Source organism: Salvelinus fontinalis, chromosome 17 (genome assembly GCF_029448725.1).
Source record: "Salvelinus fontinalis isolate EN_2023a chromosome 17, ASM2944872v1, whole genome shotgun sequence".
Lineage (NCBI taxonomy): Eukaryota > Metazoa > Chordata > Actinopteri > Salmoniformes > Salmonidae > Salvelinus > Salvelinus fontinalis.
This window is the reverse complement of record NC_074681.1, coordinates 10,173,036-10,196,781: the sequence shown is the minus strand read 5'-3', so window position 1 is coordinate 10,196,781 and position 23,746 is coordinate 10,173,036. Positions and strand designations below refer to the sequence as shown.

Sequence of the window (23,746 nt, the reverse complement as noted above, 5' to 3'; positions counted from 1 at the left end):
TAGAACCCAGGTCTAGCTTTAATCTAGAACCCAGGTCTAGCTTTAATCTAGAACCCAGGTCTAGCTTTAATCTAGAACCCAGGTCTAGCTTTAATCTAGAACCCAGGTCTAGCTTTAATCTAGAACCCAGGTGTAGCTTTAATCTAGAACCCAGGTCTAGCTTTAATCTAAAACCCAGGTCTAGCTTTAATCTAGAACCCAGGTGTAGCTTTAATCTAGAACCCAGGTCTAGTGGGTGTCTTTAGCCAGGTCTAGTGGGTGTCTTTAGCCAGGTCTAGTGGGTGTCTTTAGCCAGGTCTAGTGGGTGTCTTTACCTTTAGCCAGGTCTAGTGGGTGTCTTTACCTTTAGCCTGGTCTAGTGGGTGTCTTTAGCCAGGTCTAGTGGGTGTCTTTACCTTTAGCCAGGTCTAGTGGGTGTCTTTAGCCAGGTCTAGTGGGTGTCTTTACCTTTAGCCAGGTCTAGTGGGTGTCTTTACCTTTAGCCAGGTCTAGTGGGTGTCTTTACCTTTAGCCAGGTCTAGTGGGTGTCTTTACCTTTAGCCAGGTCTAGTGGGTGTCTTTACCTTTAGCCAGGTCTAGTGGGTGTCTTTACCTTTAGCCAGGTCTAGTGGGTGTCTTTAGCCAGGTCTAGTGGGTGTCTTTACCTTTAGCCAGGTCTAGTGGGTGTCTTTACCTTTAGCCAGGTCTAGTGGGTGTCTTTACCTTTAGCCTGGTCTAGTGGGTGTCTTTACCTTTAGCCAGGTCTAGTGGGTGTCTTTACCTTTAGCCAGGTCTAGTGGGTGTCTTTACCTTTAGCCAGGTCTAGTGGGTGTCTTTACCTTTAGCCAGGTCTAGTGGGTGTCTTTAGCCAGGTCTAGTGGGTGTCTTTAGCCAGGTCTAGTGGGTGTCTTTACCTTTAGCCAGGTCTAGTGGGTGTCTTTACCTTTAGCCAGGTCTAGTGGGTGTCTTTACCTTTAGCCAGGTCTAGTGGGTGTCTTTACCTTTAGCCAGGTCTAGTGGGTGTCTTTACCTTTAGCCAGGTCTAGTGGGTGTCTTTACCTTTAGCCAGGTCTAGTGGGTGTCTTTACCTTTAGCCAGGTCTAGTGGGTGTCTTTACCTTTAGCCTGGTCTAGTGGGTGTCTTTACCTTTAGCCTGGTCTAGTGGGTGTCTTTACCTTTAGCCAGGTCTAGTGGGTGTCTTTACCTTTAGCCTGGTCTAGTGGGTGTCTTTACCTTTAGCCAGGTCTAGTGGGTGTCTTTACCTTTAGCCAGGTCTAGTGGGTGTCTTTACCTTTAGCCAGGTCTAGTGGGTGTCTTTACCTTTAGCCAGGTCTAGTGGGTGTCTTTACCTTTAGCCTGGTCTAGTGGGTGTCTTTACCTTTAGCCAGGTCTAGTGGGTGTCTTTACCTTTAGCCAGGTCTAGTGGGTGTCTTTACCTTTAGCCAGGTCTAGTGGGTGTCTTTACCTTTAGCCAGGTCTAGTGGGTGTCTTTACCTTTAGCCAGGTCTAGTGGGTGTCTTTACCTTTAGCCAGGTCTAGTGGGTGTCTTTACCTTTAGCCAGGTCTAGTGGGTGTCTTTAGCCAGGTCTAGTGGGTGTCTTTACCTTTAGCCAGGTCTAGTGGGTGTCTTTACCTTTAGCCAGGTCTAGTGGGTGTCTTTACCTTTAGCCAGGTCTAGTGGGTGTCTTTAGCCAGGTCTAGTGGGTGTCTTTACCTTTAGCCAGGTCTAGTGGGTGTCTTTACCTTTAGCCAGGTCTAGTGGGTGTCTTTAGCCAGGTCTAGTGGGTGTCTTTACCTTTAGCCAGGTCTTCCTCCTCCTTCTTGTTGGTTAAGGTGGATGGATCCTTTGCCACTAAAGCAGGACTTGCTTTAGCTTTCTCTGCAGCCTAAACAGACCAATATCCAAGAATGAATGCAGCCCTGTAACAGCAACGTGTTTAATCTCTAATGTTTTATAATCACACAGTGCACCCACCTGAGAGCCCACAGCAGGGAAGGTGACCCCCTGTTCCCTGAGGTTCTTGATCATGGCTGAAATCAGGCTGAGCTGAGGGTCATTCCTAAAGTCCTCTGCCCACTCTACCATCAGTGCCTTCAGCTTCTCACATACCTTAGGGTGGCCCTGGACACACAAACACACACACGTTAGGGTGGTCCTGGACACAAACACACACGTTAGGGTGGCCCTGGACACAAACACACACACACACACACACACACACACACACACACACGTTAGGGTGGTCCTGGACACAAACACACACGTTAGGGTGGCCCTGGACACAAACACACACACACACACACACACGTTAGGGTGGTCCTGGACACAAACACACACGTTAGGGTGGCCCTGGACACAAACACACAAGTTAGGGTGGCTCTGGACACACACACACACGTTAGGGTGGTCCTGGACACACAAACACAAGTTAGGGTGGCCCTGGACACACACACACACGTGTTTTCCACAAGTATATAAAGTAGCCGGCCAAATAGAAAGAGTAGCCAGCTACGCACCCAGGGGCCGGGGGGTTAAAGTCTTATTTACAGCTACGCACACAGGGGCCGGGGGGTTAAAGTCTTATTTACAGCTACGCGCCCAGGGGCCGGGGGGTTAAAGTCTTATTTACAGCTACGCACCCAGGGGCCGGGGGGTTAAAGTCTTATTTACAGCTACGCACCCAGGGGCCGGGGGGTTAAAGTCTTATTTACAGCTACGCACCCAGGGGCCGGGGGGTTAAAGTCTTATTTACAGCTACGCGCCCAGGGGCCGGGGGGCTAAAGTCTTATTTACAGCTACGCGCCCAGGGGCCGGGGGGCTAAAGTCTTATTTACAACTACGCGCCCAGGGGCCTGGGGGGTTAAAGTCTTATTTACAGCTACGCGCCCAGGGGCCGGGGGGTTAAAGTCTTATTTACAGCTACGCACCCAGGGGCCGGGGGGTTAAAGTCTAATTTACAGCTACGCACCCAGGGGCTGGGGGGTTAAAGTCTTATTTACAGCTACGCACCCAGGGGCCGGGGGGTTAAAGTCTTATTTACAGCTACGCACCCAGGGGCTGGGGGGTTAAAGTCTTATTTACAGCTACGCACCCAGGGGCCGGGGGGTTGAAGTCTTATTTACAGCTACGCACCCAGGGGCCGGGGGGCTAAAGTCTTATTTACAGCTACGCGCCCAGGGGCCGGGGGGCTAAAGTCTTATTTACAGCTACGCGCCCAGGGGCCTGGGGGGTTAAAGTCTTATTTACAGCTACGCGCCCAGGGGCCGGGGGGTTAAAGTCTTATTTACAGCTACGCACCCAGGGGCCGGGGGGTTAAAGTCTTATTTACAGTTTTACTTCAAGATATGAATTGCCACAATGTTTGTTTTTAGAATTACGTACACTACCATTCAAAAGTTTGGGGTCACTTAGAAATGTCCTTGTTTTTGAAAGAAAAGCAAATTTTTTGTCCATTAAAATGACATAAAATTGATCAGAAATACAGTGTAGACTATTGTTAATGTTGTAAATGACTATTGTAGCTGGAAACGGCTGACTAGGCCCATTATCAGCAACCATCACTCCTGTGTTCCAATGGCACATTGTGTTAGCTAATCCAAGTTTATCATTTTAAAAGGCTAACTGATCATTAGAAAACCCATTTGCAATTATGTTAGCATTGCTTAAAACTGTTGTCCTGATTAAAGAAGCAATACAACTGGCCTTCTTTAGACTAGTTGAGTATCTGGAGCATCAGCATTTGTGGTTTCGATTACAGGCTCAAAATGGCCAGAAACAAAGGACTTTCTTCTGAAACTCGTCAGTCTATTCTTGTTCTGAGAAATGAAGGCTATTCCATGTGAGAAATTGCCAAGAAACAGAAGAGAGAGCAGTGGGAAGCCCCAGTGCACAACTGAGCAAGAGGACAAGTACATTAGTGCCTAGTTTGAGAAACAGACGCCTCACAAGTCCTCAACTGGCAGCTTCATTAAATAGTACCCACAAAACCCCAGTCTCAAAGTCAACAGTAAAGAGGCAACTCCAGGACGCTGGCCTTCTAAAAAGAGTTGCGAAGAAAAAGCCATATCTCAGACTGGCCAATAAAAAGAAAAGATTAAGATGGGGAAAAAGAACACAGACACACGAATATTGGACAAAAAGTGTTATGGACAGACAAATCTAAGTTTGAGGTGTTCAGATCACAAAAAACAACATTTGTGAGACGCAGAAAAAATTAAAAGATGTTGGAGGAGTGCTTGATGCCATCTGTCAAGCATGGTGGAGGCAATGTGATGGTCTGGGGGTGCTTTGGTGGTAAAGTGGGAGATTTGTACAGGGTAAAAAGGATCTTGAAGAAGGAAGGCTATCACTCCATTTTGCAACGCCATACCCTGCGGACGACGCTTAATTGGAGCCAATTTCCTCCTACAACAAGGCAATGACCCAAAGCACAGCTCCAAACTATACAATAACTATTTAGGGAAGAAGCAGTCAGCTGGTATTCTGTCTATAATGGAGTGGCCAGCACAGTCACCGGATCTCAACCCTATTGAGCTGTTGTGGGAGCAGCTTGACCGTATGGCCCACCGTATGTGGGACATGCTTCAGGAAGCATGGGGTGAAATTTCTTCAGATTACCTCAACAAATTGACAAGTAGAATACCAAAGGTCTGCAAGGCTGTAATTGCTGCAAATGGAGGATTCTTTGACGAAAGCGAAGTTATTATTTCAATTAAAAATCATTATTTATAACCTTGTCAACGTCTTGACTATATTTCCTATTCATTTTGCAACTCATTTCATGTGTTTTCATGGAAAACAAGGATATTTCTAAGTGACCCCAAACTTTTGAAAGGTAGTGTATTTTATTCCAACAGAACAATGAAGTAAAGGTCTAATGCAGCAGTTTTTATCTCAATATCAATTTATTTCTGGGTAACAATTAAGTACCTTCCTATGGTTGTTTTCAATTAAAAATTGTAAAAAAAAAAAAAAATAAGTAGCTTCTTAGCAGGACTCTGGGAGTGTTCTGCATGGGGAGGAGAAACCTAGCTGTTATTGGCAGAGTCATGTTTGATAAATATAATGAAGAATCATTAAAAACGTATAAAGGCTTGATTCTGTCGACATACTCGAGGCGCGGTTTTTGTTCAGACCAAATGTTAAACAAGACCGGAGTGAAGGCCAGTGCCTGTTGTGCACCTCACTTCACCCACCTGGAATCTGAGAGGCGGCGGTCAGCATTTTGAAAGTACTTAACCATAACTTAATTGTTTAAAAACCTGGACGTTTTGTCATTTTATGAAGCATTTCTTGCCCTGTTTCAAAGTAGCCAAAATACGATGGATGGAATTCTATAAAGACTTTAAATGCTATTGAAACCAATTGTCTATTATTTTATAAAGACTTCATATGCCATTGAAACCAGTAGTCTATTTTATAAAGACTTCATATGCCATTGAAACCAGCATTTTTATAATGTTCTATAGGTTTTTAAATCTACTTTATATTTGTCCAGCAGCCAAAAGTATAATCCTAGTCATATTAGCAACCTATGCTAGTTGATGATAATCCTAGTCATATTAGCAACCCATGCTAGTTGATGATAATCCTAGTCATATTAGCATCCCATGCTAGTTGATGATAATCCTAGTCATATTAGCATCCCATGCTAGTTGATGATAATCCTAGTCATATTAGCATCCCATGCTAGTTGATGATAATCCTAGTCATATTAGCATCCCATGCTAGTTGATGATAATCCTAGTCATATTAGCATCCCATGCTAGTTGATGATAATCCTAGTCATATTAGCATCCCATGCTAGTTGATGATAATCCTAGTTATATTAGCAACCCATGCTAGTTGATGATAATCCTAGTCATATTAGCATCCCATGCTAGTTGATGATAATCCTAGTCATATTATTCAACCCATGCTAGTTGATGATAATCTTAGTCATATTAGCATCCCATGCTAGTTGATGATAATCCTAGTCATATTATTCAACCCATGCTAGTTGATGATAATCCTAGTCATATTAGCATCCCATGCTAGTTGATGATCATCCTAGTCATATTAGCAACCCATGCTAGTTGATGATAATCCTAGTCATATTATTCAGCCCATGCTAGTTGATAACTGGGACATGCTTAACACCCCGGCCATCCTACAATCTAAACTAGATGCCCTCAATCTCACACAAATTATCAAGGAACCTACCAGGTACAACCCTAAAATCGGTAAACACGGGCACCCTCAGAGATATCATCCTGACCAACCTACCCTCAGTTTGAAAAAGCTAGCCTTTGCTTTCCAAACAGAAATTTGTAGCACAAATTCCATGGAGTCCATGGCGAATAAGAGCACCACCTCCCAGCTGCCCACTGCATTGAGGCTAGGAAACACTGTCCCCACCGATAAATCTACGATAATCGAAAATTTCAATAAGCAATTTTCTACGGCTGGCCATGCTTTCCACCTGGCTACCCCTACCCCGGCCAACAGCTCTGCACCCCCCGAATCAACTTGCCCAAGACCCCCCACCCCCCCACTACTCCTTCAAAATCCAAATAGCTGATGTTCTGAAAGAGCTGCAAAATCTGGACCCTACAAATCAGCTGGGCTAGAAAATCTTGACCCTCTCTAAAATTATCCGCCGCAATTGTTGCAACCCCTATTACTAGCCTATTCAACCTCTCTTTCGTATCGTCTGAGATATCTAAAGATTGGAAAGCTGCCGCGGTCATCCCCCTCTTCAAAGGGTGAGAAACTCTAGACCCAAATTGTTACAGACCTTTATCTATCCTGCCCTGCCTTTCTAAAGTCTTCAAAAGCCAAGTTAACAAACATATCACCGACCATTTCAAATCCCACCGTACCTTTTCCGCTATGCAATCCGGTTTCCGAGCTGGTCATGGGTGAACCTCAGCCACGATCGATAAAAGACAGTACTGTGCAGCCGTCTTCATTGACCTGGCCAAGGCTTTCGACTCTGTCAATTACCACAGTCTTATCGGCAGACTCAATAGCCTTGGTTTCTCAAATGACTGCCTCGGCTGGTTCACCAACTACTTCTCAGATAGAGTTCAGTGTGTCAAATCGGAGGGCCTGTGTCCGGACCTCTGGCAGTTTCTACGGGGGTACCACAAGGTTCAATTCTTGGGCCGACTCTTTTCTCTGTATACATCAATGACGTAGCTCTTGCTGCTGGTGATTCTCTGATCCACCTCTATGCAGACGACACCATTCTGTATACTTCTGGCCCTTCTTTGGAAACGGTTAACAAACCTCCAGACGAGCTTCAATGCGATACAACACTCCTTCCGTGGCCTCCAACTGCTCTTAAATACTAGTAAAACTAAATGCACGCTCTTCAACTGATCGCTGCCCACACCTGCCCGCCAGTCCAGCATCACTACTCTGGATGGTTCTGATTTAGAATATGTGGACAACTACAAATAACTAGGTGGCTGGTTAGACTGTAAACTCTCCTTCCGGACTCACATTAAACATCTCCAATCCAAAATTAAATCTAGAATCGGATTCCTATTTCGCAACAAAGCCTCCTTCACTCATGTTGCCAAACATACCCTCGTAAAACTAACTATCCTACCGATCCTTGACTTCAGCGATGTCATTTTCAAAATAGCCTCCAACACTCTACTCAGCAAACTGGATGTAGTCTATCACAATGCCATCCGTTTTGTCACCAAAGCCCTATATACTACCCACCACGGCGACCTGTATGCTCTCGTTGGCTGGTCCTCGCTTCGTATTCGTCACCAAACCCACTGGCTCCAGGTCATCTATAAGTCTTTGCTAGGTAAAGCCCCACCTTATCTCAGCTCACTGGTCACCATAGCAACACCCACCCGTAGCACGCGCTCCAGCAGGTATATTTCACTGGTCATCACTGGCCTTTCCTTCGAGTTCTCTGATGCCAGTAACTGGAACAAATTGCAAAAATCACTGAAGCTGGAGACTTATATGTCCCTCACTAACTTTAAGCACCAGCTGTCTGAGCAGCTTACAGATCACTGCACTTGTACACAGCCCATCTGTAAATAGCCCACCCAACTACCTCATCCCCATATTGTTATTTATTTTTGCACCCCAGTATCTCTACTTGCACATTCATCTTTTGCACATCTATCACTCCAGTGTTAATACTATATTGTAATTATTTTGCCACTATGGCCTATTTATTGCATTACCTCCATAATCTTACTACATTTGCACACACTGTATATAGATTTTTCTATTGTGTTATTGACTATGTTTGTTTATCACATGTGTAACTGTTTTTCGGGTTAGGATTAGGGTTTTTGTTGCACTGCTTTGCTTTATCTTGGCCAGGTCTCAGTTGTAAATGAGTATTTGTTCTCAACTGGCCTACCTGGTTAAATAAAGGTGAAATAATAAATAATTAGTAACCCATGCATCTTTAGATCTCCCCTCTTAATTTCTAACAGATATTTGCATCTATGTCGTTTGAAACCGCTCACAGATATTTTCGTCTATGTTGCATGTTACCGCTTGCGCATGCGGTGCGCTTTGGAGAATTGTGTTTTCCGGCTAACGGCATTTTGGAAACTTCACGCGTAGCCTACAACCATGTGTGCATTGTTGAGCTTATAATATGAATAAATACAAGTCAAATGGAAAAAGTAGGCAGCAGAAAATGGGCCTGTAACACACACACACTTACATTAGTATGGCCCTTCAAACTTTATACAACACGTTTCACTTACATTAGTATGGCCCTTCAAACTTTATACAACACGTTTCATAAAACAACAATCTTCGAAGTAGATATTTCTGTAACATTACATAGAATGACAGTGAAAATCCAGACCTTGTTTAGAACGTTGCTGACCTCACTGGCAAACTCTCTGGAGCACACCTCTAGATGAAATATCTTCCCACAGTTTGAAACACAGGCACCAAGTAGCTGGGAGGGGGAAAAAACATATTTACTTCAACAATGTAAAGATAAAGCTTTCTTAATCTGTCATGAAGCTCTATGAAATATATTTATAGCATAAGACAGCAATCCCATCGAACACATTTGGGATGAATTGGAACGCCGACTGCAAGCCAGGCCTAAGTCCCTGCAGCAATGTTCCAACATCTAGAGGAAAGCCTTCCCAGAAGAATGGAGGCTGTTATAGCAGAAAATGGTGGACCAAGTCAATATTAACGCTCATGATTTTGAGATGAATGAGATGTTCGACGAGATGGTGTCCACATACTGTTGGTCATGTAGTGTATTTATAGCATAAGACAGAGCTTTATGATAGCTTAAGACCGCTTTATTAAATATATTTATACAACAAACAGTTTTTCCTCCAAGCACCTGTTGTAATACATAGCTGTGTTGTGTGTGTTTACCGTCAGAGCCTGCATGGCAACATGGGGATCCTTGTGGTTGACTCGTCTCATAATGGACCGAAGACATTCTTTAGGCCTTGAACAGAACACACATCAACCTTCATTATGATCATCAACACATGGATCATCAACAACACATACATCCTCATCAACAACACATACATCCTCATCAACAGCACATACATCCTCATCAACAGCACATACATCCTCATCAACAGCACATACATCCATCTTCATTATGATCATCAACACATTGATCATCAACAACACATACATCCTCATCAACAACACATACATCCTCATCAACAACACATACATCCTCATCAACAGCACATACATCCTCATCAACAGCACATACATCCTCATCAACAACACATACATCCTCATCAACAGCACATACATCCTCATCAACAGCACATACATCCTCATCAACAACACATACATCCTCATCAACAGCTTTAGTGGGATTCTCTCTCTTCAGAACGTGATTTTTGCAGCTCAATGGGTGTAACTTTTGTTGACAATTTCGATACTTTCTGGAAACAAAAGATGTTTTATAAGGAGGATTGAATCCACTCAAATCATTTGGGTTCCTGGATCCTTTCACAGCATTATAAGGCTGCGTTAAGACAATGTCTTAATGACAAACCCAGCTCAGTTAATCCCTACCATTGTGATGCTAGGTTGTCATAATGCTTGGGAAATTGTACATTATACCAGGAGCTTTGGTAGACAATGTAAGTAACCTCATTTACATCCCTCTAGCTGCCCTGAATGCCTCTCCTGATCCTACAGCTATTCTATGCAGTAATCATGTGTCTATGAAGCAGATTTATACTGTTAGCACTGAGGCGGTGTGCCCTAGTAGGAAGTCCACTGTGTGTAGCTCACCCTGTTAGCACTGAGGCGGTGTGCCCTAGTAGGAAGTCCACTGTGTGTAGCTCACCCTGTTAGCACTGAGGTGGTGTGCCCTAGTAGGAAGTCCACTGTTAGCACTGAGGTGGTGTGCCCTAGTAGGAAGTCCACTGTGTGTAGCTCACCCTGTTAGCACTGAGGCAGTGTGCCCTAGTAGGAAGTCCACTGTGTGTAGCTCACCCTGTTAGCACTGAGGTGGTGTGTCCTAGTAGGAAGTCCACTGTGTGTAGCTCACCCTGTTAGCACTGAGGCGATGTGTCCTAGTAGGAAGTCCACTGTGTGTAGCTCACCCTGTTAGCACTGAGGTGGTGTGTCCTAGTAGGAAGTCCACTGTGTGTAGCTCACCCTGTTAGCACTGAGGCGATGTGTCCTAGTAGGAAGTCCACTGTGTGTAGCTCACCCTGTTAGCACTGAGGCGATGTGTCCTAGTAGAAAGTCCACTGTGTGTAGCTCACCCTGTTAGCACTGAGGCGATGTGTCCTAGTAGGAAGTCCACTGTGTGTAGCTCACCCTGTCAGCACTGAGGCGGTGTGCCCTAGTAGGAAGTCCACTGTTAGCACTGAGGCGGTGTGCCCTAGTAGGAAGTCCACTGTGTGTAGCTCACCCTGTTAGCACTGAGGCGGTGTGTCCTAGTAGGAAGTCCACTGTGTGTAGCTCACCCTGTTAGCACTGAGGTGGTGTGTCCTAGTAGGAAGTCCACTGTTAGCACTGAGGCGGTGTGCCCTAGTAGGAAGTCCACTGTGTGTAGCTCACCCTGTTAGCACTGAGGCGGTGTGCCCTAGCAGGAAGTCCACTGTGTGTAGCTCACCCTGTTAGCACTGAGGTGGTGTGCCCTAGTAGGAAGTCCACTGTGTGTAGCTCACCCTGTTAGCACTGAGGTGGTGTGCCCTAGTAGGAAGTCCACTGTGTGTAGCTCACCCTGTTAGCACTGAGGCGGTGTGCCCTAGTAGGAAGTCCACTGTGTGTAGCTCACCCTGTTAGCACTGAGGCGATGTACCCTAGTAGGAAGTCCACTGTGTGTAGCTCACCCTGTTAGCACTGAGGTGGTGTGTCCTAGTAGGAAGTCCACTGTGTGTAGCTCACCCTGTTAGCACTGAGGCGATGTACCCTAGTAGGAAGTCCACTGTGTGTAGCTCACCCTGTTAGCACTGAGGCGGTGTGTCCTAGTAGGAAGTCCACTGTGTGTAGCTCACCCTGTTAGCACTGAGGCGGTGTGCCCTAGTAGGAAGTCCACTGTGTGTAGCTCACCCTGTTAGCACTGAGGCGGTGTGCCCTAGTAGGAAGTCCACTGTGTGTAGCTCACCCTGTTAGCACTGAGGCGGTGTGCCCTAGTAGGAAGTCCACTGTGTGTAGCTCACCCTGTTAGCACTGAGGTGGTGTGCCCTAGTAGGAAGTCCACTGTGTGTAGCTCACCCTGTTAGCACTGAGGCGGTGTGCCCTAGTAGGAAGTCCACTGTGTGTAGCTCACCCTGTTAGCACTGAGGCGATGTACCCTAGTAGGAAGTCCACTGTGTGTAGCTCACCCTGTTAGCACTGAGGTGGTGTGCCCTAGTAGGAAGTCCACTGTGTGTAGCTCACCCTGTTAGCACTGAGGCGGTGTGCCCTAGTAGGAAGTCCACTGTGTGTAGCTCACCCTGTTAGCACTGAGGCGATGTACCCTAGTAGGAAGTCCACTGTGTGTAGCTCACCCTGTTAGCACTGAGGTGGTGTGCCCTAGTAGGAAGTCCACTGTGTGTAGCTCACCCTGTTAGCACTGAGGCGGTGTGTCCTAGTAGGAAGTCCACTGTGTGTAGCTCACCCTGTTAGCACTGAGGTGGTGTGTCCTAGTAGGAAGTCCACTGTGTGTAGCTCACCCTGTTAGCACTGAGGTGGTGTGTCCTAGTAGGAAGTCCACTGTTAGCACTGAGGCGGTGTGCCCTAGTAGGAAGTCCACTGTGTGCAGCTCACCCTGTTAGCACTGAGGTGGTGTGCCCTAGTAGGAAGTCCACTGTGTGTAGCTCACCCTGTTAGCACTGAGGTGGTGTGTCCTAGTAGGAAGTCCACTGTGTGTAGCTCACCCTGTTAGCACTGAGGCGGTGTGTCCTAGTAGGAAGTCCACTGTGTGTAGCTCACCCTGTTAGCACTGAGGTGGTGTGCCCTAGTAGGAAGTCCACTGTGTGTAGCTCACCCTGTTAGCACTGAGGTGGTGTGTCCTAGTAGGAAGTCCACTGTGTGCAGCTCACCCTGTTAGCACTGAGGTGGTGTGTCCTAGTAGGAAGTCCCCTGTTAGCACTGAGGTGGTGTGTCCTAGTAGGAAGTCCACTGTTAGCACTGAGGCGGTGTGTCCTAGTAGGAAGTCCACTGTGTGTAGCTCACCCTGTTAGCACTGAGGCGGTGTGTCCTAGTAGGAAGTCCACTGTGTGTAGCTCACCCTGTTAGCACTGAGGTGGTGTGTCCTAGTAGGAAGTCCACTGTGTGTAGCTCACCCTGTTAGCACTGAGGTGGTGTGTCCTAGTAGGAAGTCCACTGTGTGTAGCTCACCCTGCACTAATATAAATAACATGAGCACATCTACTTCTGCTAAGCTTCCCAGTAAAACAATGAAAACAGTAAGCATCGCAGAAGAAAAGTGCTCAAAATTTCCCCCTTCTGATGACCAGGTGGCGAATCGCATCTCTGCATGCCTGGCAGACATATCAGTGTGGATGACGGATCACCACCTCAAGCTGAACCTCGGCAAGACGGAGCTGCTCTTCCTCCCGGGGAAGGACTGCCCGTTCCATGATCTCGCCATCACGGTTGACAACTCCATTGTGTCCTCCTCCCAGAGCGCTAAGAACCTTGGCGTGATCCTGGACAACACCCTGTCGTTCTCAACTAACATCAAGGCGGTGGCCCGTTCCTGTAGGTTCATGCTCTACAACATCCGCAGAGTACGACCCTGCCTCACACAGGAAGCGGCGCAGGTCCTAATCCAGGCACTTGTCATCTCCCGTCTGGATTACTGCAACTCGCTGTTGGCTGGGCTCCCTGCCTGTGCCATTAAACCCCTACAACTCATCCAGAACGCCGCAGCCCGTCTGGTGTTCAACCTTCCCAAGTTCTCTCACGTCACCCCGCTCCTCCGCTCTCTCCACTGGCTTCCAGTTGAAGCTCGCATCCGCTACAAGACCATGGTGCTTGCCTACGGAGCTGTGAGGGGAACGGCACCTCAGTACCTTCAGGCTCTGATCAGGCCCTACACCCAAACAAGGGCACTGCGTTCATCCACCTCTGGCCGGCTCGCCTCCCTACCACTGAGGAAGTACAGTTCCCGCTCAGCCCAGTCAAAACTGTTCGCTGCTCTGGCACCCCAATGGTGGAACAAACTCCCTCACGACGCCAGGACAGCGGAGTCAATCACCACCTTCCGGAGACACCTGAAACCCCACCTCTTCAAGGAATACCTAGGATAGGATAAAGCAATCCTTCTGCCCCCCCCCCCCCCTTAAAAGATTTAGATGCACTATTGTAAAGTGGCTGTTCCACTGGATGTCATAAGGTGAATGCACCAATTTGTAAGTCGCTCTGGATAAGAGCGTCTGCTAAATGACTTAAATGTAAATGTAAAATAGCCCACCTTAACATGTCATTTTTTAAAAACTCTATAATATGTAGCTTAAGAAATAAGGATCATGAAATCAATCATTTGCTAGTAACAGATGACATTCATATTCTCTCTGAAACTCACTTAGATAATACCTTTGATGATACAGTGGTAGCAATACAAGGTTATAACATTTACGGAAAATACAGAAATGCCAATAGTGGAGGTGTTGTTGTTTATATTCAGCACATTCCTGTAAAGATTAGAGAGGATCTCATGTTAAATAGTGTTGAAGTAATATGGCTACAGGTTCATCTGCCTCACCTAAAGCCCATTCTGGTGGGAAGCTGCTATAGACCACCAAGTGCTAACAGTCAGTATCTGGATGACAAGTGTGAAATGCTTGATAATGTATGTGATATCAACAGAGAGGTATATTTTTCTGGGTGATTTAAATATTGACTTGCTTTCATCAAGCTTCTTCAAACTGTAACCAGTGCCTGCAACTTTGGTAGACACATCTAGGAAGACCAAAGTCCCAAAGGCCTAATATATAGTGTATAAGAGGTCATACAATAAGTTTTGTAGTGATTCCTATGTTATTGATGTAAAGAATATGTTGGTCCGTGGTGTGTAATGAGGAGCAACCAGACGCTGCACTTGACACATTTATGAAACATCTTATTCCAGTTACTAATAAGCACCCATTAAGAAAATGACTGTAAAAACTGTAAAATCCCCGTGGATTGATGAGGAATTGAACAATGGTTTGGTTGAGAGAGATGAGGCAAAAGGGATATCAAAAGTCTGGCTGCACAACAGATTGGTAAACGTACTGCAAATTGAGAAATTATGTGACTAAATTGAATAAAAAGAAGAAACTACATTATGAAAATAAGATAAATGAAATAAAGAATGATAGTAAAAAGCTTTGGGGCACCTTCAATCAAATGTTTGGGCAAAAAGGCAAACTCAGCTGCATCATTCATTGAATCAGATGGCTCACTCAACACAAAACCAACTGATATTGCCAACTACTTTAATGATTTTTTCATAGGCAAGATTAGCAAATTTAGGCATGACATGCCAGCAACAAACAATGCCACTATACATCCAAGTATATCTGACCAAATTATGAAAAGACAAGAATTGCACTTTTGAATTCCGTAAAGTCAGTGTGGGAAACGGTGAAAAAATTGTTGTTTACACAAATTACTGATTATTGGCAGAGAGAAATTGACGATAAAAAGATTGTAGGGGCTGTTTTGTTAGACTTCAGTATGGCTTTTGACATTATCGATCATTGTCTGCTGCTGGAAAAATATGTGTTATGGCTTTACACCCCCTGCTATATTGTGGATAAAGAGTTACCCGTCTAACAGAACACAGAGGGCGTTCTTTAATGGAAGCCTCTCCAACATAATCCAGGTAGAATCAGGAATTCCCCAGGGCAGCTGTCTAGGCCCCTTGCTTTTTTTTCAATCTTTACTAATGACATGCCACTGGCTTTGAGTAAAGTGTGTATGTCTGCGGATCATTCAACACAATACACGTCAGCTACTACAGCGACTGAAATGACTGCAACACTTAACAAATAACACATATGGAATCACGTAGTAACCAAAAACAAGTGTTAAACAAATCAAAATATATTCTATGTTAGATTCTTCAAAGTAGCCACCCTTTACCTTGACAGCTTCGCACACTCTTGGCATTCTCTCAACTAGATTCATGAGGTAGTCACCTGGAATGCATTTCAATTAACAGGTGTGCCTTGTTAAAAGTTCATTTGTGGAATTTCTATCCTTCTTAATGCATTTGATCCAATCAGTTGTGTTGTGACAACATAGGGTTGGTATACAGAAGATAGCCCCATTTGGTAAAATACCAAGTCCATATTATGGCAAGAACAGATCAAATAAGCAAAGAGAAACAAAAGTCAATCATCACTTTAAGACATGGAGGTCAGTCAATCTGGAAAATTTTCACAAACTGTGAAAGTTTTTCAAGTGCAGTGATGAAACTGGCTCTCATGAGGACCGCCACAGAAAAGGAAGACCCAGACTTACCTCTGCTGCAGAGGATAAGTTCATTAGCGTTAACTGCACCTTATATTGCATCCCAAATAAATACTTCACAGAGTTCAAGTAACAGACATCTCAACATCAACTGTTTTTTTTAATAACTAGGCAAGTCAGTTAAGAACAAATTCTTATTTTCAATGACGGCCTATGAACAGTAGGTTAACTGCCTTGTTCAGGGGCAGATTGACAGATTTTTACCTTGTCAGCTTGGGGATTCGATTTTGCAACCTTTCGGTTACTGACCCAACACTCTAACCACTAGGCTGCCTGCCGCACCGCATCATGCATGGTCGAATTGCTGTAAAGAAACCACTACCAAAGGACACCAATAAGAAGAAGAGACTTGCTTAAGCCAAGAAACACAAGCAATGGACATTAGACCGGTGGAAATCTGTCCTTTGGTCTGAGTAGTCCAAATTTGAGATTTTTGGTTCCAACCGCCCTGTCTTTGTGAGACTCAAGAGTAGGTGACCAGATGATGTGTGGTTCCCATCATGAAGCTTGGAGGTGCTGTGATGGTGATTTGCTGGTGACACGGTCTGTGATTTATTTAGAATTCAAGGCGCACTTAACCAGCATGGCTACCACAGCATTCTGCAGTGATACGCCATCCCATCGGATTTGCGCTTAGTGGGACTATCATTTGTTTTTCAACAGGACAATTACCCAAAACACACCTCCGGGCTGCGTAAGAGCTATTTGACCAAGAAGGAGTTGGACCACAGGGTGAAGGAAAAGCAGCCAACAAGTGCTCAGCATGTGGGAACTCCTTCAAGACTGTTGGAAAAGCAATCCAGGTGAAGCTGGTTGAGAGAATCCCAAGAGAGTGCAAAGCTGTCATGAAGGCAAAGGGTGGCCACTTTGAAGAAACATAAATATATTTTGATTTGTTTAACACTTTTTTGGCTACTACATGAATACATATGTGTTATTTCATATTTGTTGATGTCTTCACTATTATTCTACAATGTAGAAAATAGTAAAAATAAAGAAAAACCCTTGAAAGAGTAGGTGTGTCCAAACAAACTAACACATAAAGCTTCATCATCACCAACAACACATAAATCTTCATCATCAACACCACACATCATCATCATCAACAACACATACATCATCATCAGTACCACACACATCATCATCATCATCATCATCAACAACACATACATCATCATGGTGATCATCAACACATACATCATCAACAACACATACATCTTCATCATTATCATCAACAACACATTCTTCATCAACAACAAATTTTTATTACAAACATCACTGACCTTCATACGTCTAGACATACATATTCTAACTCTACTTCTAGACATACATACTCTTATTACAGATACTATATTACTGCCCCGTTAGGAGGCTGCCCTCTCTCGTCACCGCCCCGTTAGGAGGCTGCCCTCTCTCGTCACCGCCCCGTTAGGAGGCTGCCCTCTCTCGTCACCGCCCCGTTAGGAGGCTGCCCTATCTCGTCACCGCCCCGTTAGGAGGCTGCCCTATCTCGTCACTGCCCCGTTAGGAGGCTGCCCTATCTCGTCACTGCCCCGTTAGGAGGCTGCCCTATCTCGTCACTGCCCCGTTAGGAGACTGCCCTATCTCGTCACTGCCCCGTTAGGAGACTGCCCTATCTCGTCACTGCCCCGTTAGGAGACTGCCCTATCTCGTCACTGCCCCGTTAGGAGACTGCCCTATCTCGTCACTGCCCCGTTAGGAGACTGCCCTATCTCGTCACTGCCCCGTTAGGAGACTGCCCTATCTCGTCACTGCCCCGTTAGGAGACTGCCCTATCTCGTCACTGCCCCGTTAGGAGACTGCCCTATCTCGTCACTGCCCCGTTAGGAGACTGCCCTATCTCGTCACTGCCCCGTTAGGAGACTGCCCTATCTCGTCACTGCCCCGTTAGGAGACTGCCCTATCTCGTCACTGCCCCGTTAGGAGACTGCCCTATCTCGTCACTGCCCCGTTAGGAGACTGCCCTATCTCGTCACTGCCCCGTTAGGAGACTGCCCTATCTCGTCACTGCCCCGTTAGGAGACTGCCCTATCTCGTCACTGCCCCGTTAGGAGACTGCCCTATCTCGTCACTGCCCCGTTAGGAGACTGCCCTATCTCGTCACTGCCCCGTTAGGAGACTGCCCTATCTCGTCACTGCCCCGTTAGGAGACTGCCCTATCTCGTCACTGCCCCGTTAGGAGACTGCCCTATCTCGTCACTGCCCCGTTAGGAGACTGCCCTATCTCGTCACTGCCCCGTTAGGAGACTGCCCTATCTCGTCACTGCCCCGTTAGGAGACTGCCCTATCTCGTCACTGCCCCGCTAGGAGACTGCCCTATCTCGTCACTGCCCCGTTAGGAGACTGCCCTATCTCGTCACTGCCCCGTTAGGAGACTGCCCTCCCTCGTCACTGCCCCGGTAGGAGGCTGCCCTCCCTCGTCACTGCCCCGGTAGGAGGCTGCCCTCCCACGTCACTGCCCCGGTAGGAGGCTTCCCTATCTCGTCACTGCCCCGTTAGGAGACTGCCCTATCTCGTCACTGCCCCGTTAGGAGACTGCCCTATCTCGTCACTGCCCCGTTAGGAGACTGCCCTATCTCGTCACTGCCCCGTTAGGAGACTGCCCTATCTCGTCACTGCCCCGTTAGGAGACTGCCCTATCTCGTCACTGCCCCGTTAGGAGACTGCCCTATCTCGTCACTGCCCCGTTAGGAGACTGCCATATCTCGTCACTGCCCCGTTAGGAGACTGCCATATCTCGTCACTGCCCCGTTAGGAGACTGCCCTATCTGGATATACAGTATACATATAATTGATTGACGTATTGATAGACATGTGACTGACCCAGAGCGAGACTGTCCTATCTTATCACAAAGGTCCAGGATGAGGCCCCAGTCCTCCGCTGTGTTCATCTCACTGGTGGCTTTCTCTGAAGAACAACAAACACAAACATCAGCTCACTGTTGAAGTAGGCTATAACACACACACACAGACACATCCAGTTAGGGTAAGAATGTGGGGAACCACTTGTCACATCTATAGTCAGAATTCTAACCGGATATGGCGCATCAGTTACCAATACTCAACGTGTATTTATTCCTTATGTTATTATTTTTCTATTTATTCCCTGGGTTATTATTTTTTACATTTGTTCAACTATTTCTCGTAAGAAAGCATTTCACTGTTAGTCTACACCTGTTGTTTACGAAGTACCTGCAGTGCTTAATTAGAGCCGGATCCTGCCCGAAGGATCTGGACTGTTTTGTTTCTAAACATATTTGGCTGGATCCCGTACCTCTCCTGGCATAAGAAATCATTTTCACTTATTTGCAACGTAAAATGTTTAATAAAAGCGACCAAAGTTCATTTGAGTTATCTCTTAGTTAATTCTCCAGCCACCACAAAAAAACGTAATGTGAAAAAGTCGATTTTCAGGCCGAGCCTAATATTCTAAGAGTTTATTTGGGTTGGGCCGGCCGGGTTTTATGGTTTGCGGAACATTGTAACCTATGGCAAGCGGTACAGGAGCACCAAGTCTAGGACCAAAAGGCTCCTTAAAACCTTTTCTCAATAGGGGGGCGCCATTTCGACTTTGTAAAAAATCGTTCCCAAATTAAACTGCCTCGTACTCAATTCTTGCTCGTACAATATGCATATTATTATTACTATTGGATAGAAAACACTCTAGTTTCTAAAACCGTTTGAATTATATCTGCGAGTAAAACAGAACTCATTTTGCAGCAAACTTCCTGTCAAGAAGTGAGAAATCTGAAATCGGGGGCTCTGTTCCAGGGCCAGTTTATTAATTTGCATATAATCTATGGATCTACATGCACGGCATACGACTTCCCCTAGATGTCAGTAAGCAGTGAGAATTGGAATGGGGTGTCTAGCTAGATCTAAGGCCGAACAAGAGCTCTTGGAACCGGGGGTGCAGTCTTTTCAACGTTCGTCATGGCGCGAGACAGACTTCAGGATTGCATTCTGAAAAGCTGTTGTTATAGGCGTTAGATATATCCGGCTCTGATATTATTCGATATATGTGTTAAAAACATCATAATGTAGTTATTTTAAACCGAGTTATATCAGTTTATATCAGTATATTGCAATTTTCTGTATTTTCTTTGTGCTGCGTTCTGGGGATTTGGACACGTCTGCGCCACATGGCTAATGTTTGCTACTAATTCCAAAGTTGAAGACGACAATCTACAACTGAGCAAAGATTATCCAGGACAAAGGACAACCTGTACAAGATTCTGATGGAAGCTAATCAAATAGTAAGAACTATTTATGATGTTAATTCGTATTTCTGTCGAAAATGTTAAACTATTATTCCGCCATTAATTTCGGCGCGGTCTCACTTTAACGCACGCTGTATGTCGTAGTAACGTTAATTTTAAAAATCTATCACAGCGGTTGCATTAAGAACTAATGTATCTTTCATTTGCTGTCCAACCTGTATTTTTTAATCAAGTTTATGATTAGTTATTTATTAGATTAGGTGCCTCTCCCAAGATTTCTCCCGACATTTTGTTTGCAGTTTGGCTACTATTCACATTGTATAACCACGATTTGTGCCGCTAAATATGCACATTTTCGAACAAACCATATATGTATTGTGTAATATGATGTTATAGGACTGTCATCTGAAGAAGTTTGAGAAGGTTAGTGAAAAAATGTATATCTTTTGCTGGTTTATTCGCTATCGCTAACGTTATGTTGAATGAATGGGGCTGTGTGGTAGGCTATTGTAGTAAGCTAATATAATGCTATATTGTGTTTTCGCTGTAAAACACTTAAAAAACTGAAATATTGGCTGGATTCACAAGATGTTTGTCTTTAATTTGCTGTACACCGTGTATTTTTCATAAATGTTTTATGATGAGTATTTAGGTATTTCATGTTGGTTTCTGTAGTTATTCTAGCTGCTGTGGTGAGAGTTGTGATGGTGGCTGCAATGTAAAACTATGATTTATACCTGAAATATGCAAATTTTTCTAACAAAACATATGCTATACAATAAATCTGTTATAGGACTGTCATCTGATGAAGTTGTTTCTTGGTTAGTGACTATTTATATCTTTATTTGGTCAAATTTGTGATAGCTACCTATGCAGTAAAAAAAATGATGGGGAAAAAAAGTTGGGTCTTTTGCTATCGTGGTTAGCTAATAGAAATACATATTGTGTTTTCCCTGTAAAACATTTTAAAAATCAGAAATGATGGCTGGATTCACAAGATGTGTATCTTTCATCTGGTGTCTTGGACTTGTGATTTCATGATATTTAGATGCTAGTATTTTCTTGTGGCGCTATGCTAGGCTATGCTAGTCAGCTTTTTTACTGATGAGGGTGCTCCCGGATCCGGGATTGTGACCAAGTAGAAGTTAACAGCTTCTACCCCCAAGCCATAAGCTGCTGAACAATTAATCAAATGGCCACCTGACTATTTTACCCCCCCCCCCCCATTTGTTTTGTACACTGCTGCTACTCGCTGTTTATTATCTATGCATAGTCACTTCAACTAACCTGTACCCCCGCACACTGACTCGGTACCGAGTCAAAAAAAAATTGATTTGATGTGCCGAAAATCTCCCCCCTGCTAGAATTCTCCCCACCTCACGATCTTCATTTCTGCGACTTGCTTGCTAGTTGAGATTTCTGCTCTTCATTCCGTTGTCAGTTAAGCCTACATTCCACTCATCTTAGTAGCAGAAAGCATTTTTGTCTGCAGTTTTCGGTGTGGCTATTTGTTTCAAGTGTATGTGGCGGTTCTAGCTTGTATGGCACCCTGGGTGAACCCCCCCTTTAGTGCCCGCACACGGTGCCCCCTTTCCCTGGCCGGCTGCCCATGTCACCAGTACATAAATCCTCTACTTGTGTTAGTCTATAAATAAATCTCTTTGCCAAAATTCGTCATCTCTCCCATGTCTTATTCGACTAGTATTTTTGAAAGTGTAAGGATAATAATTCAGCCATAGTTGTTCTGAAATGTTTACTGCTTGCCAACATTGTACTCCCTCCCTATGCTTAATATAACACACATATATTACTTATTCATTTCGGTTGCCTATCCTGACGAAGTATGTTTTATATAAAGTATTTTGACTCTTGGAAATTAGAAGGGTGGGGGAGGTTTTCGGCACAGCACCGGTACCCCCTGTATATAGCCTCGTTATTGTTATGTTATTGTGTTACTTTAGTTTATTTGGTCAATATTTTCTTAACTCTACTTGAACTACACTGTTGGTTAAGGGCTTTTAAGTAAGCATTTCACGGTAAGGTTCACTCGTTGTATTCGGCGCATGTGACGTTTGATTTGATTTATGTTTGAGACCAATGCGGACTGTGTGAGAAGCGCGCCGTTATGTCTCACATAACTAGAATGAGATTCATTTTCTATGACATCTCTCCCTCTTTCTACTCTACTAGACATGAGCCTGCATCTCATCTCCCTCGTTGCACTTTATCATTTATGTCCTTATATAATCCAAGCCACGCGAAGGGTTCTGAACGAATTGCGGCACCCCTGACACATTTAAATATACTTGCCAAAGCCATAGAATTACTGCCGTCTGTTCAGAAATAAATGAAATCCTTCAGAATAGCCTAGTACACCATGACAAGGCCTTTAATTTAGCGACAGAGGAATATTCCTAATCCCCTTCCAGTGTTGTCAATAACATCTCTTCCAGTCTCATCTTCTCCTGTGTAGCATCGTCTTCCAAAAAGTCCTCATGTCCATCCTTTGACCTGGCGATAGTTAACTTGCAAGCTACCATAGCTAGATAGGTACCCCCTTCACTAATCTATGCTTGATACACACAAATCCAAGTTAACGTTAGCAACGTGTTTAGCTTCTTTGCCTGCATAGTTAGTTAGTCTTTGTAGTGGCTAGTGTAGCTGACGTTTTTAGCTGCAGATAAAATGCAACGTCATCTTCTCCGTATGGCACCAGGGAGCATCAGTTTACTGCTAGTTACATCTTTACTGTCGCTTGGATAAGAGCGTCTGCTAAATGACTTAAATGTAAATGTTATCAAAATGGTCGAACTTTATCCACTAGCATCAACATTCCATAGGCCAGGTGTCTGGCTAACAACACTTAAGTAGTTAGCTAGTGAATGGGTTATCCCTATTGCTCTTACCGGCTAACGTTAGCTAGCCATGTTGACTACCAGTGAGCTAACTAGCAAGCTAGAAGGGTGTAGCTAGCTATGGCTACAAAACTGAGACGACGTGCTGTAACGTTAGCTAGCTACGTTAGGAAAATCAACTCAGAGCTGGATAACGTTCAGGTACTATAGCTAGCAAAACACAAACAAAGCCGAGGCATTAGTGTAGCTAACGTCAGCGCTCGCAACTTACCAACATCTTGCTCAAATGGATTGGACGTGAAGAGAGGCATTGCCGCAATTATGTCAACCCCAGTGTTGTAGTTCTCTTATTCGTTTCACTCGGCTATTCACTAACGTTAGTTATTACATTAAAATGCATAGCTAGTACAACAAGTAGGGCATATGTACTAGCTAGCCAGCTAGCCAGTCAGTCACTCCTCGATCAGCCAGCAACAAACCAGGCATTCTGGGTAACGGAGAACAGTGTGTTCTGAACATAGACATTCGCGTGACCAATAAAAGTGGCATCGGCGGTTCGCCTTCAAACTAAAAGTTCCCCATTGAAACTGATACAAACAGATACAAATTGTGCAATCATGCCACAATTGGACTAAATAATGATAAACAAGGTTGGAATGTTGTTATATACATTCAACAAAATACAGTTATTAGTTGAAATTGCACTGGATGGATTTGAATTCAGAATTGCATAGGGGGCA

General features: G+C 44.8%; 1 protein-coding gene across 1 annotated transcript in view; it reads right to left on the bottom strand.

The window, feature by feature from the left end:
* Window positions 1-23,520, bottom strand: part of stam (signal transducing adaptor molecule (SH3 domain and ITAM motif) 1) — an 84,085-nt gene extending 60,565 nt beyond the window's left edge. Inside the window, exons 1-6 of the mRNA XM_055866086.1 lie at window positions 23,278-23,520; window positions 18,755-18,839; window positions 9,353-9,428; window positions 8,817-8,912; window positions 1,955-2,101; window positions 1,775-1,865 (exon numbers count right to left, since the gene is read on the bottom strand). Coding sequence (XP_055722061.1) covers window positions 1,775-1,865; window positions 1,955-2,101; window positions 8,817-8,912; window positions 9,353-9,428; window positions 18,755-18,839; window positions 23,278-23,317 — 535 coding nt within the window. The 5' untranslated portion in view covers window positions 23,318-23,520. The remainder of the gene's footprint in view (window positions 1-1,774; window positions 1,866-1,954; window positions 2,102-8,816; window positions 8,913-9,352; window positions 9,429-18,754; window positions 18,840-23,277) is intronic.
* Window positions 23,521-23,746: the final 226 nt, after the last annotated feature.